This window comes from Lutjanus erythropterus, chromosome 11 (assembly GCF_056507025.1).
Source record: "Lutjanus erythropterus isolate fLutEry1 chromosome 11, fLutEry1.hap2, whole genome shotgun sequence".
Lineage (NCBI taxonomy): Eukaryota > Metazoa > Chordata > Actinopteri > Lutjaniformes > Lutjanidae > Lutjanus > Lutjanus erythropterus.
In genome coordinates this window covers 7,847,784-7,866,032 of record NC_139327.1, presented here as the reverse complement: position 1 = coordinate 7,866,032, position 18,249 = coordinate 7,847,784, and the positions used below count along the sequence as shown (strand labels likewise).

Below are 18,249 nucleotides of genomic sequence, written 5' to 3'. Positions count from 1 at the left end.
TGATTAAGCATAAAATTATCATAATGATATTTTTTCAATGTGCTGAACACATATTGCACACATCGGTGTTCTGATTCTAAGACCAGCATGACCTGTTCGTTATGCAAGAAATATGTCTGCAAGGAGCATTCACACACTCTCTGCACATCCTGTGTAAAGTAGAGCAGACTAGAAGCTTGACTGTGAGCATAAAGAACTGTTCCATGTTCTGACTATCTGACTGATGTTCTCATTATGATTTTCTGTTTCAGAAATGGGTGAATTTTCAAACATGTAAACCCCCTCACACACACCAAAAAAACAAAAAACAAAAAAAAAAACTACCAAAAAAACAAAAAAACTACCTAAACTGAAAGTTTGACCTGAAAGTTTGACCTGATGGTGGCGCTGCAGGAAAGGTCATATCATCACCAAAACCAATAGGGTTCATATTTGTGGTCATTAATGTTGTCAGTAAATTTGAGAAGATTTGGATGAAAACTTTTCAAGATAAATTAATTCTAATTTAAAAGTTTGGCCTGATGGTGGCGCTAGAGAACAGGTCAAGGTTTCATTATCAAGGGGTTATTTATGTATTCAACAAATAAACAAAGTGCCTGACACAAAAACTTGGTCAACAATTTTCTGTAAATCTTTTTCTGGAGGCAAATATCCCTGGGGTTAGATTGACCCCAAGGGTAAAATGTGTTAGTAATATTTCAGAATAATAGGAGGGTTAAATAACTGAGATTCTTTCTGTCTTCAGGGGCAGAATATACATGAATTATGAGGTATTTTTCACCCCAATAAAAACAATTTAATTAAAAAGCTACCTGGAATAATGAATAATTATAATAACATCTTGAGATTTAATTTTGTCTTTCTCCTGCCGTCACCATTACCACTTTTTGTTTGAATGAAAGAGAGAGTTTGCTTGTTCTTGTTACAGAGTGCGCCTGGACGTATTTCCACTTCTACATCAGTCCCATTTGAGAGGAGCTACTGTGATTGGTTTCTTTCTGTGAGGAACACAGCATGTGACCAATTATATTTTAGAAAAGAAAAAACAGCAACAGCTGACTTCAAAGCTGTGCTCAGTCGAAAAGTAACAACAACCTTCCTAGAAATGTAGTGGAGTCAAAAGTACAATATTTGTCTTTGAAATGTAGTGGAGTGAAAAAAAACAACAGACAAAAAAACAAATACTCAAGTAAAGTACAGATACTAAAAAAATGTACTTAACTACAGTACTCAAGTAAATGTACTTCACTACTGTCCACCACTGGCCTTGGCCACCGCCTGCCTGCCTGTTGCTACTGTTGTCACTACTGTTTTGCACTGTGGGATATTTACGCCAGCGTTGTGTAGTGTAATAGTTCCACAGAAATGGTATGCATCTCACAGACTAATGGTTTCATACTAAGGTAGTGGACATACTAAACATTTTCACTTACTGTTTTAGTGTAAGAAATATTAGAATGAAATTTAGGATACTGCCATAGACTCTGGAGGAGCAATAAAATATTTTTAAATAAATAATAAATCATTTAAATTAATATTTTATGTGAAATTATTATTATTATTATTATTATTAGTAGTAGTAGTAGTAGTAGTAGTAGTATGTACGTAGACACGTAATCCTCCTTGCACAGGGTTTATTTCCCAATAATGACCTCCTTACTGTACATTATCCCTTGTATAAAAGAGTTCACATTCTCTGACGTGTGTCTCATAGTGCAGGAGTGTTAATAACTCGGTCAGGAGTCGCTTCATTGTTTGTTTGAGTGTTTGAGTGTTTGAGTGTTTAAGTCAAACTCTTCCAGACTCCACCTTGTATCCACTCTTGTAAAATCCACGCCGTATTTTTCTCCGTGCCTTCTGGCGTGAAGCCCCGCACGTCACCCTCCCTCCCTCCCCCCTCCCCTTAGCAACAGAGGCAACATGGCGGCGTCCAGTAACGCGGAGCATTCTCCGGAGATAACGACGCCGTTAAAGATACCGAAAACCGAGGTGCCATCCCCCGAGTCGGAGGATTTGAGTGACAGTAATCAGTACCACTCCAATCCCTCCACACCGAACCGCTTCTCGCCTCTGAACGTGGGCTCGGGGACCGCGGGCCGGACGGCGGCCTCATCCTCCTCCAACAGCTTCACGGCTTGCCGAGGGATGTCGTGGACCCCGTCCGAGACGAACGCCCTCATCGCGGTGTGGGGCAACGAGAGGCTGACGGAGGCGAGGATGCAGCAGCTGGAGGTGGCGGGCACCGTGTTCTCCGGTAAGGCCCCCGGTCCTGCCATGTACGAGCGGGTGTCCAGAGCCCTGTCGGAGCTGGGATACGAGAGGACCCCGTCCCAGTGCAGGGAGAGGATGAAGGTAAATAAGGTTATTAGGACACAACAATGGCTGGACATGTTACATCGTCCATCACCAGCACCTCTCTGTGCATGTAGCTGTGAGACTCACAGTAGCTGTCATGCTACAGACACATTTTATTATACCCAGTTGTTGACATGCAGCTGTCAGTGTTGCCAGATTGGTTTGATGTTATCCAGCCAAATGATTCCTCCAAATCGGCCCAAATGGATTAAAAAATGCCCAGATTTGATCTATAATAAACTAAATATATATTTAAAAAAATAAAAAACTTGAAATATTAAATAAGACATAATAATAAAACAATTCAAGAGCTCACAAGTGACTGCAGTGTAACTGCCCTCTGCCTTAAAAGAAAGATAAAGAAAAACTGACCGCTCAACAAAAATAATAGGTTTTATCTAACTTGATAAACTACAACACGGCTTCACAGTATGCCACTTGAATGTGTGTATCCCCCTCATATATGCATGCAAAGAGAGAGGGAGAGAGGTACCCCCTATCCCAGAGGTGGGCAGTTATTTTTCTTGGGGGGCCATATGAGAAACTGAATAGGTTGCCATGGGCCAGACACAAATGATGTAAGGTCCTAATAATGGCCAAATCTCTAATAATTCAAAGGTCATTGTGTTCTATATAGGGCACTTCTGCTGTTGGTCACCCTGTCTGATGTGCTGTGATGAATATTGGAATAATATTTTGTTGCAGTGTCTAAAACTTGATGTTTTACAGTGTACCATGCATGCTGCAGACAGGTTGCAACGATAGTAACAACAAAAGTAGAAGAAGGAAAACATAAACAGCATGGTTGTACAGCACTGAGTGAATAAAGTTACAGTTTAATAATGAACACAATACTGAGCCCTTTCAAAATAAAGGAGCATAATAGCTCTGTCACAATGTAAGTACAGATTTGCAAAATCACAGCAGGTCATGTGTGTTTATAAATTAAGCCATGGGTGTTTGACACTGATGGTAACTCATGTCATCTGTGTTTGCTTTACTAAAGGAATACAGTTTCTGAATATATTTTAAATATACTGTCAGTTTTAGGGTAGAGTAATTAAAAACCAGCCTAACTATGGTAAACAAGCCCAAGTCCTGTCCACCAGCCCAAGCCCATTTTATTCCACACAATACAACCCAAAACAGCCTGACAGGCAACACACTGACTGTAACAACACACTGTTAACATTGGCTAAGAGCGCACTGTGCAAAATTCAAGTGCCACTCTATTGACATTGATAATAAGTTTGTTGGCACTCTTCACTTCTCAAGCAGGAGCACAGCCGAGTATTGTAATAAATATGACATAGGCTCTCAATGGATAAAAATGTTCTTTTTTATTAGGGTTGCAAATTATAAGCACATTAATTAATCAATCATTGGTAACATTAATCAATTATTCAATTAATCATTATTGATTTATTGATTTATTTTAAATTGTGTTACTTAGGCCTGACTGATATTATGGACTTTTGGGGCAGATGCCGATATTAATATTAGAGAGTTAAAAAAAATTCTGATATCGATATATATTCTTTATACAGAACATAGAAAATACACACAAACCCATTCAATGATCCTTCAAAAGTGGTTAACATTTGTGACAAAGTTATGTAATGAAGGCAGGATATTTTACAGTTCAATAAAGGTTATTGTCCTAAATGATATTAGGTCACTAAAACAGTGAATTTGTTTTGAATTGGTATTTTTAATAAATATGAATAACTATGACCAAAAATACAGAATTAGAGCAAAATATATATTTATATATTGAACTTGGATTAAGAAAAAGGATCAGATAGCATGTTGAGTGGACTCCTAAAAATAATCTGTTCTGTTTGTGATTTTTATTGGATAGTAGGTTGATTAAATTTCACGTGATGACCAGGATTCTTAATGACCTATGAAATGATCATCATTATCATTGATAGTTGTTCTCATCCCTATTTTTTTATTTAATCGAGTTGATGATCTCCACATTAATATCTTTCTTCTTTACATTTATTACCATTTTCCTTCCTCAAAGATCCAGATTTTTTTTGCTTTTTGAGGCTAAAATCAACCCTTACCTGTGGTGCTATTTATCCACTGGGGTGTAAGAAAATGTCAATACACTTGAGTATCACGATAGTATATCTTGTGTATCGATTCTCAAAAGCATTTCACTTTTTTGTTGTGAAACATGCAAAGATTTGTGGCAGTGGTTCATTTTGTGTTGTGTTGAAACCTCTGACCGCTAGATAGCAGTGTTATTATCTATCTTCACTCTTCTGACTATTATTATATTTATGCATGTGGTGGTGTGTTCTTGGTACTATGACAGTGTTCCTAAAATTAGGTTTTAAAAAAGCAATATATCGCTGTTTACAGTATCACAATATGTCACAGTATTTTGAATCGTAACCCCTGTATCGTGATGTGTATCATATCACCAGAGTCTTGCAAATACACAGTCCTTTTATCCATCTAGATAGTTTTGGTGTGAGTTGCCAAGTTTTGGAGATATCGGTCATAAATATAATAGAACTACATGGCACTTGGTGCTCAAAGGAAAGAAAAACTCAAGAACAGTGTCTCTTTTCAGAAATCATGACCCAGTTACTCAAGGTGATCCAGAGACCTTATTGTAGGGCTGCATGATTTTTTCATCAGTAGTGACATTCTTCTTCTTGGCTTTCATGTATTCGTCATACTGCAGTTTGTGGTCTCATGCTCTCTTTGCGTGTAATTTGTTCTTGCTTAACAATCAGGACATTTTGCAGAGGCTGCTGCTGCAGGGTGGCTGGCTGTTAGTTCAGGAAGCGTTTGATATTTATATTCAGCTGAGTTTTCTATGAGTGGAGTATGAATTTTAAACGTTTGTATCACAGCCCATCACGTCCACTTAATTCTCGGAATCCAAAATTGTGATTGAGATTAAAGGAAGGGTTCACCCAAAAATGAATTATCTACTCACTCTCATGTTGATTGAAGGTCAGGTTTAGATTTATAGTCCACAAAACACTGAGGAGATTTGGATTAAACCAAATGAGGAGTATGGAAGCATTTCATGTTTTTTTTTTTTTTTTGTTCCTGTTGTTTTTTTTACGTTTGAAAACTGGTCAGCATTCACTTCCGTTGTTGGGGAGACTCTGCAATGCTGTCTTCCTGCGAAACTCCAGCAGTGTTTTAAGGACTGAAAAACTAAACCTGACCTTCAGTCGGCACGAAGGTGAGCAGATAGTGACTGAATTTTCGTTTTTGGGTGAACCATCCCTTTAACGTTCAATTAACTGTGCAGCCCTATGTTGTTGTAAGCAGTTTAATGTAGGAACTATTTTCTTTCAACCAAACTACAGCCAGCAACAGCATCACTGCGCAGAAAGAAGTGTGCATCTACTCATGGATGAGTGGTTATCACTCAGCTCACCTCCCACCTTGTCATGAACACAAGCTTCTCATCCATTAGCAGACGCATGCTTCCCTTTGCAAAGTGATTTCGGTTGGTGGGTGTAGTTCGGTAGAAAGAAGATAGTTCCTACATGAATCTGCTCTGTTGTGAGTAGCCAGGTCAGGATTTCTGGAAAGAGATGTTGCTGTTGAGTTTTTCAGATGTTTTTTTTTTTTTTTGTCGTTGTTGTCGTTGTTGCTTTGAGCACCACAAGCTGAGTGCATCTAGTCCCGTTATATTAGAGAGAAGGTACAGCCAATATTTCTAATACAGTCCAACAACAATAGTTGATCAAATTGTATAAATAGCACTACAGGTATGAGGAAATGTGTGTATTTTGGGGTGAACTGTCCCTTAAAATCCATCTCTTCCATTTCGTATATTCACATTACTATCAAAGCAACAATGGACACGTGGCCGACTATATTGTCACCAAGTGTTGAGAAAAACCCTTTCTGTGAGTCAGCATACAGCAGAACTGTCCCAACAAAGTTGACAGTCTCTGGAAACAGCTGATAAAATCCATTATCTATCCTCCTATCACATCCAGACGCTGCGGCGCTGCTACAGCCGCGTGAAGGAGCACGGCATCGGCAAAAGGAAGAGCAGCTACACGATTGAGCAGCTGGAGAAGGTGTTCGGTCAGGGAGGCTGGGACTCCCAAAGCTGTGCCCCGGTGCTGATCAACAGCAGCGGCCTGTACCAGGAGATGGAGTCTGATGGCAGCACCCTGGAGGACTTCTCCCAGGAGGACTGGTGCAACCAGGTGCTGGACTCTGCCTTCCAGGAGGGAGACATGGAGACTGGTGAGTGTGTTAGCAAGCAGAAGATAGACAATAAAAGACATGGTAATAATGGGTTGGAACTAATCTGCGTGTTTGTTTTCTCTCCAGAAGAAATCCAGGTGCCTAAAAACAGAGCCCTGCAGATTCAAGCAGAGCTGTCAGAACAAACCCAGTAAGTCAACGAGAACAAAGGCTGACTTTACTTTGTCTCTGTGAATTGAATGTTTGGTATAAAGCTTTGTATTGTGAGTCTTGAAGTAGCCTAATTATTGCAAATTACTGTTGAAACACCAACACTGTCATTGTCTGTCATTATTCTGAATGGAATGTACTGAGAAAAAGTCTCTCCCCATATGAACTCTCACTCTTCCCTTCTACCACTGGATGTCGCCAGAGCCTTATTGATCTTGAATAGTAGAATAAACACAGGTACCAATTAAAGTCCTGTTGCATTTGGTGTGGCAGAGCATCTCCAGTGAGCCAACATGCAGCACCCTGACTCTGTTTGAACTGAATGGAATGGAACCTTAATTAGGATCAATGCTAACACTTCTGTGAAAAGGCTCTGTTAGTAAAATCCTACACATAGGGGCTCTGGTCAAAGGCATAGCAAGAAATGGACAAATCATTTGGTAGTTCATATGTTTTTTTGTTTTTTTCTTACAGTTAATCATATTTTGAGATATTGATACACAAATATTAACTAGGGTTGAGATTGTGTTGCAGGAATGAATCCTAAAACCCAGAAATGAGTTAGCATATTAGTCCCAATGGTTACCTGGTCACTAGGGTTTTTAGCCAATACCCCACTTGTGAATTGTGAAGATTTCACATGTCTTAAAAAAGGCATTAGCTAACTACGGATACCAGAAAACTTAATACCAACACTGGTGAAATTCCACAATTCTTGATACCCACTTCGATACGTTACAAAAAAAAAAAAAGAGGGTCATAAAATCAAGCCATTGTTATTTCTCTTTGCTGCCTGAAATAAAAACTCCCCTGAGAATCTAGGACAAAAGACTGAGGGGGAATATTCAGTAAGCCAGTCACTCATCATGTTGCCACGTCTGGAAAATAATGAAGTGCAAAAGTGATTTGGGCTGCTTTGAATAGAAGTTAAATTCAATCAGTAATCAGTAGTTTGAAGTAGCTTTTGAAAATGTATTATTAATCCCTGATGAGCCGCCTTGAATGCTAAGTACTTCCATACACGGCTGTATTTACTGTTTCTTTTTGACAAGTGGAGACAAAACTGTACGCTGGTCCCTTGAGGTCCAGAAGAATTGTCTCACTGGTACTTACAGTTCCAAGAAAAACGAGTGTGATCATGTTTAAAGAATTAAGGAATCGACTTGGTTCCAAAGCATCGGTTCTTGTGATATCTTTATTGCTAACTAAATGAGGCTGCAGAGATTGTGACATTAAATGTCATGTTGAATACTAGTCACTTAGTGGTGGTAACTTTGAAGTCATGCTGCCATAGTGTAGTTTGTTCTAGCATTAGCGTTTGATGTCTGGCGATTACATTTATGCTTCAGAAAGAATAAAAGTGGTTTGTGTTTGTAAAGAATATTTTGCTGAACAGGAGCTTATTTTCTGCATTAATCCAACATCTAATGGAGAAATACCTTTAGCTTTTTGTCAAGGGAACCAGAGCAAAGCTAGCTTTAAGGTTGGCCAACAAAAATATGTCTCTGGAACACTATAACCATCTCATGTCTTACCAAACAAAAATGAAAACCAGTAAATTAGGCAGAGGAAACAGTTTATACAATATTTTAAGGCTAACAAGTTGCTATTTACCTCTTTTACATTTCTAGTGACAGGTTATTGCTTGTATAGCACTTTCTAACATGTTGTATTAGGTTGTTATTATTATGTATGTTGGGTTCTCCACAGAAAAAGGGACATGATGCAGACTGTGATCCGTATCCTCGAGTCAGTGCAGCTGAAATGGGAGCACTTCCAGACGTGGACGGAGTTCTCCCGGCTGCACCTCTCCAACAAACTGGCTATCTTTGGCGTGGGCTACAACACGCGCTGGCGTGAGGATGTGCGTTACCACTACGCCGAGATCAGTTCCCAGGTGCCGCTGGGCAAGAGGCTCCGCGAGTACTTCAACCCGGAGAAGCCAGAGGGACGCATCATCATGACCAAAGTTCAGAAGATGAACTGGAAGAATGTCTACTACAAGTTCCTGGACATCACCATCAGCGAGGCGCGCTGCCTGGAGCTGCACATGGAGGTGGACTGGATCCCTGTGTCCCAGTCCAGGGTAGCAGGCTGCAGCAAAGGCACATCCCACTACCTCCTTCCCGGGGACATCCCCAAGGCATACGGACTCTACGCTATTGGCTACGAGGCCGTGTCGTCTTCTAACGACGCCGCCCAGACCTCTCCCCAAGGTGATAGTGATGACCACAGCTTACCTCAGTGCGAGTCAGAGAATGGGTCACAGGCTGATGTAGAGGGTCCGGGGAAAGGTGACAGGACTGGGGCTAAAGTCACATACTGCTACCTAGGCATAGCTGAGGACAGGACCATTCAGCAGTGTGTCTTCCAGCACTTTCAGGGTTCTGGCAAACACTACGTCCACGGCGAACCCTCGGCTGTGACGCGTTTACTGCAGGAGAACTGCCGCGTCGCCGCCACCACAAGTCAGGATGGCGAGGGAGGTGAAGACTCGTCTCAACGTTTTGCCATTTACATAAAATTCATAGAGGTGGAGCTGGACTTCCTCTCAGCAGGCTCCCTGGTGGAGTGCCTCGAAACTGCTATTGGATATTCCTTGAAGTACAACAACAAGGAAACGTCGTAACTACACTCAGCGTTTCAGAATTGTATTGACTAAAGATATTAACAAGTGTTACAGCCAGTAAGGCAACATGAAAGGTGACCAATTCTGTCTGTTATAAAGCATGGATGTGTGCAAGAGTTTGGCATATTTTTGCAGCCTTTTCACCTCTTTAGAGAGGTCTCTCTCTCCCCTTCTGGTGTTCTACATGGGACCTTATTTCAGAAAAAATATTTACAGTAGTCAACAGCAGGAGAAATAATTTTTAAAATCCCTTTAGATAGTTTAGTATTAAGTGAAACATCCACTAGATGGCGCTGCTCAGAGTCAAAGTTTAAAAGAAGAAGAAGGGTCTAAAGTTGCTGACGATAACAAACATCGGGACACTAGAGGAGATGGTAAAAATGTACCCTTTGAGGAAAAAAATAAAAGCATTGTGGAGCCGTTAAATACATCGATATGAGTGCAGATGGAAGGGTCTGTCTGTACTGATACCTAACTTTAAGCATAAATGACCCTTTAACCAGTTCTACATATACTTGATTAATTTTATTGATGTGGGCATTTTTGTGATTTTGTGCGTCTACCATGGGTAGCAGGCTATGTAGTTAAATTATTTATTTTTTTGTCTGCTTTTATGATCAGGGTTTTTTTTATTTATTTTGAAACTTCTCTATGCTATTCTTGTGTCTGACTTCCTGCCCAGCTCGATCTACTCTGCGCAGCTTGACACGGCTTCTCTCAAAAATTGGCGTGCGTCCTCTGCAGAGCAGGGAGCACCTTCCTTCAGTCAGCCCGCCAAGTTGTAACTGGAGTGCATGTCCAGTGCAATCAAGCAGGGAGAGCTAGCATGCGAGACTGGCTCTACAGGTTTTAGTGGTGTTAAGTGGGGTGCCGTCACTTACGCGACTTTTGTGTGTGCAGTCTTTCTAACCGTGAATCTTCACAGTTACTTGCAAAATTATCTTTTAATTGACAAATTCGTGGCACAATTCAAACATGATCAAAAGATTATTTGTCTCTCCCTGTTAACCACTGTACATGTTTTTTCCGAAATAGGGTCCCATGGTGATCCACTGGAGGAGGAGGGGCTTCGCCTCTCTACTGAACTGATTTCCATTAGACCCTCATTAAGTCTAAAACGAATGACTATGCACAATATGGTAAATGTATTGTGTCAAAATATGGGCTTGAGTATTACAGAGCTGCAACATCCAAGAAGTATGTACTTATTATTTTAGGCTAATGTGCACTACAAAGGTTTCTGCTGCTTGTTTAGTGTAGATAAATATTGCCTCATCAGGGAGCGTGGGGTTGGCAAGGTGACTACTGCAGTATGCATCTGTCTACCTCAGTAGGATGTAGCAAACAAGGCAGCGAGGGGACCATAGCGTGTATTTATTCTAAAACTGCCTTTACTTTGACTGTTGAGGTCTGGACCTGAATTCACAAGCATCTAAGAGTTAACAGCTGATTTCTGCCTTATGTTTTGCACGTGTGACTGAGCTGCAGCTAGGGATGCTTCCATGCAAATTGAGGAGGGAAAAGCAAAGAATCGGTATTTGCCAATGCTGTGCAGATGGTATTGGCCAGTTGTGGATACCTGTTTATCCAGCAGTGTGAACACTGGGTGAGCTTCAAAACTCAACCGCCTGGTTGGGCATGGCTTCTTCTCCATTTCAGTTCAGCAAACAGAGTGACATGTACCACTTATACTGACCTGCATCGACAGCTCTGTGCAGCAAGTAAACTGAATACCATGTGTACCTACAGCACTGTAAATAATACTGACTAATGAAAACAGTTTTCACATGGCATACTATGGCTGAATCCAAATGGAAAAGGTTCTGTATCTTCTTTGCAACGCTTACAATCTGTAAAAAGTATATCAGAGCATCTCTACCACCTGCTGACGTTTGATTATCAGCTGAGAAAGATTCAGTATCGTACTGCCACTGCGGAAAGTGCCTGCACTACATTCAACAAGATCCCACTAAGGTTGGGCGATAAAAATCGTCAGCCCCTCAACTGGCAATTTCAGTATATTAGCGCACACCCCCTGCATCTCATCCCATGCTGTTGAGTATCAGCTGGGAGATGTGTGTGAGCGGTGAGTTAGCTACATTACGTATGCTATGTACCTTCACTACGTTAGAACAAAAATAAACTCTCTGTGTCAAGAAAGTAAATACTCTTACACCTGTTTTCCTCAAAGAGAAGAATGCAGCCATACATATTCTTTTGATCCAAGTTTCTCTCTCAACCCTGATTTAGTTGAAACAAACCCTTAATTCATCATGTTAGGTTTGAAAATATTCTGGCTTTAAGGGCTGTTTTCCTCATCCAGTTTAGTGGATGTGTACTGTGCAGATGAGCAGTGGCTCTAACTTTTCAGACCTTTAAATTAGTCAAATAAATCATCAAAACTCACCCCAAAACCCAACCGGTGATAGACTCAGCGAACAGCCGATATGTTTGTCCAGTCGCCCAACACTTGTTCCCATCAAAGTAAGAACAAATGAAGCTCATTTTTAAGCTATCTTGGTCATCTGTTCAGCTCTCTTGCTGACCTTGTTGCATCGTCTCTTAGAGCCTAAATGAACGTTCCAGTACTTGACTGGTGGCATTCAGAGTTTTGCTCCTGCACAAACAAAACCTGAGCTCAGATCAGTAAGAATGTTATTAATTTACTTCTTTTGTGGGTTTTTTTGTGCCATGGTATTGGCCAAAATGAGAAATAACTGATAATACACTGGATTTTAAACATACAAGTAGCCAAAATGTATTGGTGGCCAGTACATCTGAGCATCTCTAGCTGCAGCCGTGGGGCTGTGGGCTTCAGTAGACCAATACCACAGAGGTTGTGTTAATAATTTACCAGCACCTCCCACATACTGGTATATTAAATGCAGCCTCGCAGTTAACGCATAATCGTGCCAGCGGTTGTGGTAATCTTGCTTACAGGTGTAAACCAGGCCTAAGAGCACGGATCTATGACTTCTAGTAACCTTAAGACTATAAGCTGCAGAGTTGAACTCATCCTTGACCAACAATCAAAATGAATTGTTTATGAACATGATTCCTGAGGTTATGTGCAATGTGCCAGGAAGGGACTGTGTAGAGAAGAATCAAACATCGGATAAGTCCATGTTGAATCTATGTATATGAAATCTACCTTATATATATCTATAATATATATTTAAGAATATCGATGTTCTTGAGCATTCCGGCTTTTGCAGACTTGCAATGTTCATTTGTTTGGGTATACAGTATATAAAGATAAATATGATATTTTATATTTTATTGGTTGACACCATGTCTTGTATGTGATTGTTTGGAAGTCACCGTCTTGTATGTTTACATGTTTAAAAAACAATAAATGGGGCACTCACTGTCATTTGCCACACAGTGGAAACCGGTTTATGTGCATTTGTACCTAGATATTTTTAATATCACGTGTGCTTTTTCGATCATCAGAATTACTTACTGATGAATCATGCTCTGCACTGTCCTCAATGTGTTTATAATAAATAGCTGACAAATCTGCTGATGTGCTAAGATCCCTCTGACTCTTGGGATGGCGATATCAGAGTCAGCTACTTTAGACTGAGCTACACTGATCAGCCTCAACCTTAAAGGTATGGTTCACCGAAAAATGAAAATTCAGTCATTATCTACTCACCCTCATTCCAACTAGAGGTCAGGTTTAGTTTTTTGGTCTATAAAACACTGCTGGAGTTTCACAAGAAAATAGCATGCAGAATCTCCCAAACACTGGAAGTGAATGGTGACCAGTTTTCAAACGTAAAAAAACAACAGAATAAAAGACCCAACATGCCAAGTTGACTGAAAAACAATGTTATTTACACCATGTTTTTAGCCTGAATCTTAACTGTAGATCCTTAGCTTGAAGTCTGTTCGCATGTACACTGTCTGAACTGTATGTGTGGGTTGTGACGGTGTGCAAATAACATGTTTGGACTTTAGGAGACTTAGATTACACCAGACGAACAGTATGGAGGCATTTTATGTTTTTTTCCAGTTGTGTTTTTACATTTGAAAACTGGTCACCATTCACTTCCATTGTTTAGGCGATTCTGCAGCACTGTTTTCCTGTGAAACTTCAGCAGAGTTTTGTGGACTAACAAAATAAACCTGATCCTCATTTGGCATGAGGGTGAGTAAATAATGACAGAATTTTTATTTGTGGGTGAACTATCCCTTTAAAACCACTTTCGTAATACTGTAATATTATGTAGGTCCCCACCGTACAGCCAAAACAGCTCTGACCTGTTGAGGCACAGACGCCACACAACCTCTGAAGGTGTCCTGCAGCAGCAGATCCTTCGAGTCTTGAAGGTGGGGCCTCCACGGATCAGAATTTTTGTTCCAGCACATCCCACAGATGCTTGATCAGATTGAGATCTGGTGAGTTTGGAGGCCAGGTCAACACCTTGTCAACACCAGGCCAGCTTCCTTGATTGCTTCATGGTCCAGTTCTAATGCTCAGTGCCCATTGTAGGTGCTTCCAGCCATGGACAGGGCATCAGCAAGGCCACTCTGACCGGTGTGTGGCTACGCAGCTCAGTGTGTTCCGACACCTTTCTGTCATAACCAGCATGAAATTTGTCAGCAGTTTGTGCCACAGTAGCTCCTTTGTGGGATCAGACCAGACCAGATGGCCTCTGCTCCCCAAGAGCATCAGTGAGCCTTGAGCACTCATGACTGATTGTCTTTCGTTGGACCACTTTCAGTAGGTACTAACCACTAGAACCCCCACACATGACCCAGTCGTCTAACCAACACAATTATTGTGCTTTAATGGAGTCACTCAGATCCTTACACTTGGCCATTTTTCCTGCTTCCAGCACATCAGCTGGTAAAACTGACTGTTCACTTGCTGTCTGATATATCTCAACCCTTGACAGGTGCCATCGAAAATGAGATGATCAATGCCTGTCAGTGCTGTTAATGTTGTGCCTGATCAGTGTATCGAACAAGAATCAAATTGACTAACATTAAATGTTGAACGGGTAAACCACTGTGTGATTGTGTCAGTGGTGGAATTTAAAGGAATGAAACATACATTTACTCAAGTACTGTAAATTCAAAGTAATTGTACTGAGTATTTTTCTCTAATTTTATGCAACTTTACATTTCTACTCAATAACATATCAGAGGCAAATATTGCATTTTTTATTGCACTATGTTTATCTGACAGCTTTAGTTACCCTCCCTGTCTGCTGAAAAACATGCATCTCCAGAATCAGTGACTTAGATTTTTTTTTTTTTTTTTTTCGGATAAAATGAAGGATGAAGTGTTCCTTTATGGACTGAAAATTCTCCTCCTCCTTAAACTAAATAAACTCTTTACAGTGACTGTTGACCCCAAAATTTCCCCCTGGCCTGTACTGCTCTCTATCCATGTCGATAGTTTTGGTGTGAGATGTAGAGTTTTGGAGGTATCGGCTTTAGAGATGTCTGCCTTCTCTTCAAAATAATGAAACTAAATTCCACTTAGCTTGTGGTGCTCAAAGCATCAAAAAAAAAATGACATTTTCAACAGCTCACAGTACGAAAGTAAGTAAGTAAGAAATTTGTATATCGGAGGTTTCTGCCTGACAGTGACGATATGATGATGTTATAAAATAAGTTAGACAACAGTATAACCAGTGGTGGACAAAGTACTCAACCCCAGTACTTGAGTCAAAGTATAGATACTCCTGGTCAAATATTACTCAACTACAAGTGAAAGTTGCTCAGTAAAAATTTTACTTGAGTTAAAGTACTATGGTTCTTGCTTTTAAAACTACTTAAGTATTCAAAAGTACATGTTTTTAAAAATACTTAAGTATTCAAAAGTACAAATTACAAAGTACATTTTCTATTATCAGTAGTATCAGTATCATTTACAGAAGCTTGTAACTCTCTGAAACCACCTGATGATGCACTGATTTGCTTGTAGAACCACTCTGCTACACAAAGTCTATAGAAACACCTATAAAAACTTCAACATAGAAATACAATCAAAAACAAAAAGTACAGCTGTTGTCAGTTTCTGATATAACTGTATTAAAATCACATCATAAAATTAGATTGAAGCCAACTGTAAGGAGTTCTCCAAGTCTGTTAAAAATCATCAAAGCAATTAATAGATCATCAAAATGGTTGGTGGTTAATTTCATAGTTGACTCCATTTAAACTACCCGAGGTGCTGCACACCATTTCACGGGTACAATACTAATTATTGAATGCATCTTCATGTCAGTGTTTTATTTTGTCATGTTTTATCCTGTTTGTTGCCGTTTAAAGCAACAACAACAACAAAAAAAAACTCTTATACAAAGCAAGGGATGCACGATATTGGATTTTTGCTGATATACAGATATTTTCCAACTCATTTTGGCCGATGTGCAGTGAAGTGCTGACAACATCAAGACTGCCTTTTTCTTATTGTGATGGTCCACTGGCAGATGCAAACATAAAATACAGTGCTATTCAAAATGCACACATTCACTTAGCAAAATAAGAAAACTACTGCTGACAGTTCTTATGTTTAATGATTTTAATTATGCTGCACATAATGAAAGCGACATATCAACCTGCCATATCAGCAAAATTGCTCATTTTGGGCTGATACCAATATTTCATTTTAAAGCCTTTATCGGCTAATACAGAGGATGTGCTGATATTATTGTGCATCCCTACTTTGCACATTGTTTAATGAATTGTTGTCATTTCAGTGTTTTAGGCATTTTAACTGTTAAAAGCAATCAAAGCTTTTGAATGTACTTGACTTAAAATGTTTATATGAGGAAAAACTCATTGAATGCACTTTTATTCAATGATGTTTACAAAAGCAAAACTACTTCAAGAAAAAATAAACATGTTCAATTTGCTTATATTGTGGTGGATTTTTTTTTTATTTTTTTTTATTTTTGACCATGTTGCTATATTTGCTGCATGAACATTTATTCATCACTTTAGATCATTGCACTGGTCTGGTGATGGATACCAATCATTAATGAATTTCAACATTGTTTTAGAGTGGAAGAAAATGTAGGTTACTAAATGGATATGCAGAATTTTACATTCCAGCTTTGAAGAAATTGCCCATTGTACAGATTTGATCATTATAATTTTCAGTGGTGAAGAAATGTTCAACAGATGCTTTAATTTGCCAGAATTTTCTGTTACAGGGTTGAAGGAAGTGTCCGTAAACTTAACGGAAAATGTACTGGTAATTTTCAGCCAGGACATTATCCGTAATTCTATGTAATTCTTTTTTACAGTGTAGAACATCAGCACCTTAACAATGTTCCCTTCAAACAAACACTTCTCTTATTAACTAATTTTTCTGTTTGTGTGTGCGTATGGATGTGTAATCACTAGACGCACATCTTAGCCGGAGCTAATCTTAGACATAACTGGACCGATCGGTAGGTCTGTGCATCTTCACTGATCTCACGATGCGATTCAATTACGATTATCCTGTCAACGATTCATGATGCATCATGATGCATTGCATTGCATCCTTAAATCAAAACAGAACGGCTCTACGCTATAATCGATTATGCTCTGTCACTGCATCGATGCAGAATCGTCCATATCCGCATCACGATGCATCTTAGAAGTGATTCATTTTGACACTCCTACTGATCGACCTAATTTTTTTGTGCACTCACGGCTGTATGGTGAAGGACCTCTGTGATTCAGAATTCTTTTTAAAAAAACCTTGAAAACCCCTTTTTTAATTATTATTTTTGTGTTTTTATGGCCCGAGGCTTTATGTTTTCCGGCCATCTCATTCTTGTGAACATGATATCTCAGGAACACCTTGAGGGAATTTCTTTGAACTTGACACTTAATAACCTTATTAACTCATTTTTCTTTAGTTATATGTTTTTTCAGTGTCCATTATTTTTGATTTGACCACATTACACAACCAGACATTCATGTCAGTCCTGTGCAATTATTATCAAGTTGTACTTTTTTGTTTCTAAATGACAAATTGTAATTAAATACCTGAAAAACTAATGTCATTTAATGACATTCCCATCAGCCTCAGCTGTACTTTTAGCACATGTTAACATGCTAACATGGTGAACATGTGAACATGGTGATCCTATAACTTCAAACAGCTGATGTTACAGCTGATACTGCAGTCAACAGGAAAAATGCCACTGGAGTAATGTAATGTGTGTCAAGTCCACCTCTCTTTCCCTCCAAAAGGACACGACGACAACTCAATTTAAGATCCAACTCAAACTTTTATTTTCACCTCAGTTGATTGGCATTTCAATAGGTTGTAAACCTTTAAAGACAGAAAACAAAATTAACATCAAACACAGAACCAAAAAAGTTGACATCTCAATCATTTTAAATTAAATCACTTAAGCCTTCTAAATTGAATAAAGAATGGTCAACATTTTAGAAGAGTTTAGCAAAATTTTAACATTTAACAGAATATATGTATCCTTCATTTTCACTTTACTTAAACTCAAAACAAAATACCTTAATTCAAACTAATTGAACACAAAATCAGAACACTAACAAAGCAAACAAACATTCACCAACCATTGGCGTCTTTTGGCTGAATCTGTGAGTGGACTTGGGTCTCCCTTTGTTCTTTCTTGCTTCTTCCTTCTCTGCAGGTTGTTTGATCGACCTTCCCCCAGTCCTTACCAGGTGCTCTAAATCAGCGATTATCAGTCAGGCACCTCTTTGCTGCTCCTGGTGCACTCTGGGAAGTGAAGTTTTTTAGCCCCATGTCCTCAGATTCAGCTCAACAATATGTCCCTCCCTTAAGAAAGACAAGCTCTCGCATTTTACAACAGGATGCCAGAACACATTAAATACAGCACATTACATACAATACA

General features: G+C 39.4%; 1 protein-coding gene across 2 annotated transcripts; it reads left to right on the top strand.

Moving 5' to 3' along the window:
• The first annotated feature begins 1,887 nt into the window (after positions 1–1,887).
• On the top strand, positions 1,888–9,734 carry msantd2 (Myb/SANT DNA binding domain containing 2). Of its 2 annotated transcripts, XM_084730312.1 has the most exons (4): positions 1,907–2,352; positions 6,339–6,594; positions 6,682–6,745; positions 8,476–9,734. In XM_084730312.1, the coding sequence occupies exons 1-4, from the start codon at positions 1,921–1,923 to the stop codon at positions 9,392–9,394; spliced, it is 1,671 nt and encodes a 556-aa protein (XP_084586438.1). In that variant the 5' UTR covers positions 1,907–1,920; the 3' UTR covers positions 9,395–9,734. The 2 variants fall into 2 exon arrangements, with proteins under 2 accessions (XP_084586439.1, XP_084586438.1); XM_084730313.1 differs by having other exon boundaries at positions 1,888–2,352; positions 6,339–6,745.
• Positions 9,735–18,249: the final 8,515 nt, after the last annotated feature.

Excerpts from the sequence above, each read along its gene's own strand:
- msantd2 (XM_084730313.1), top strand. The coding sequence starts at position 1,921 with ATGGCGGCGTCCAGTAACGCGGAGCATTCTCCGGAGATAACGACGCCG. Across the intron at positions 2,353-6,338 it reads AGTGCAGGGAGAGGATGAAG|ACGCTGCGGCGCTGCTACAG; the intron begins GTAAATAAGGTT and ends TATCACATCCAG. Across the intron at positions 6,746-8,475 it reads GAGCTGTCAGAACAAACCCA|AAAAAGGGACATGATGCAGA; the intron begins GTAAGTCAACGA and ends GGTTCTCCACAG.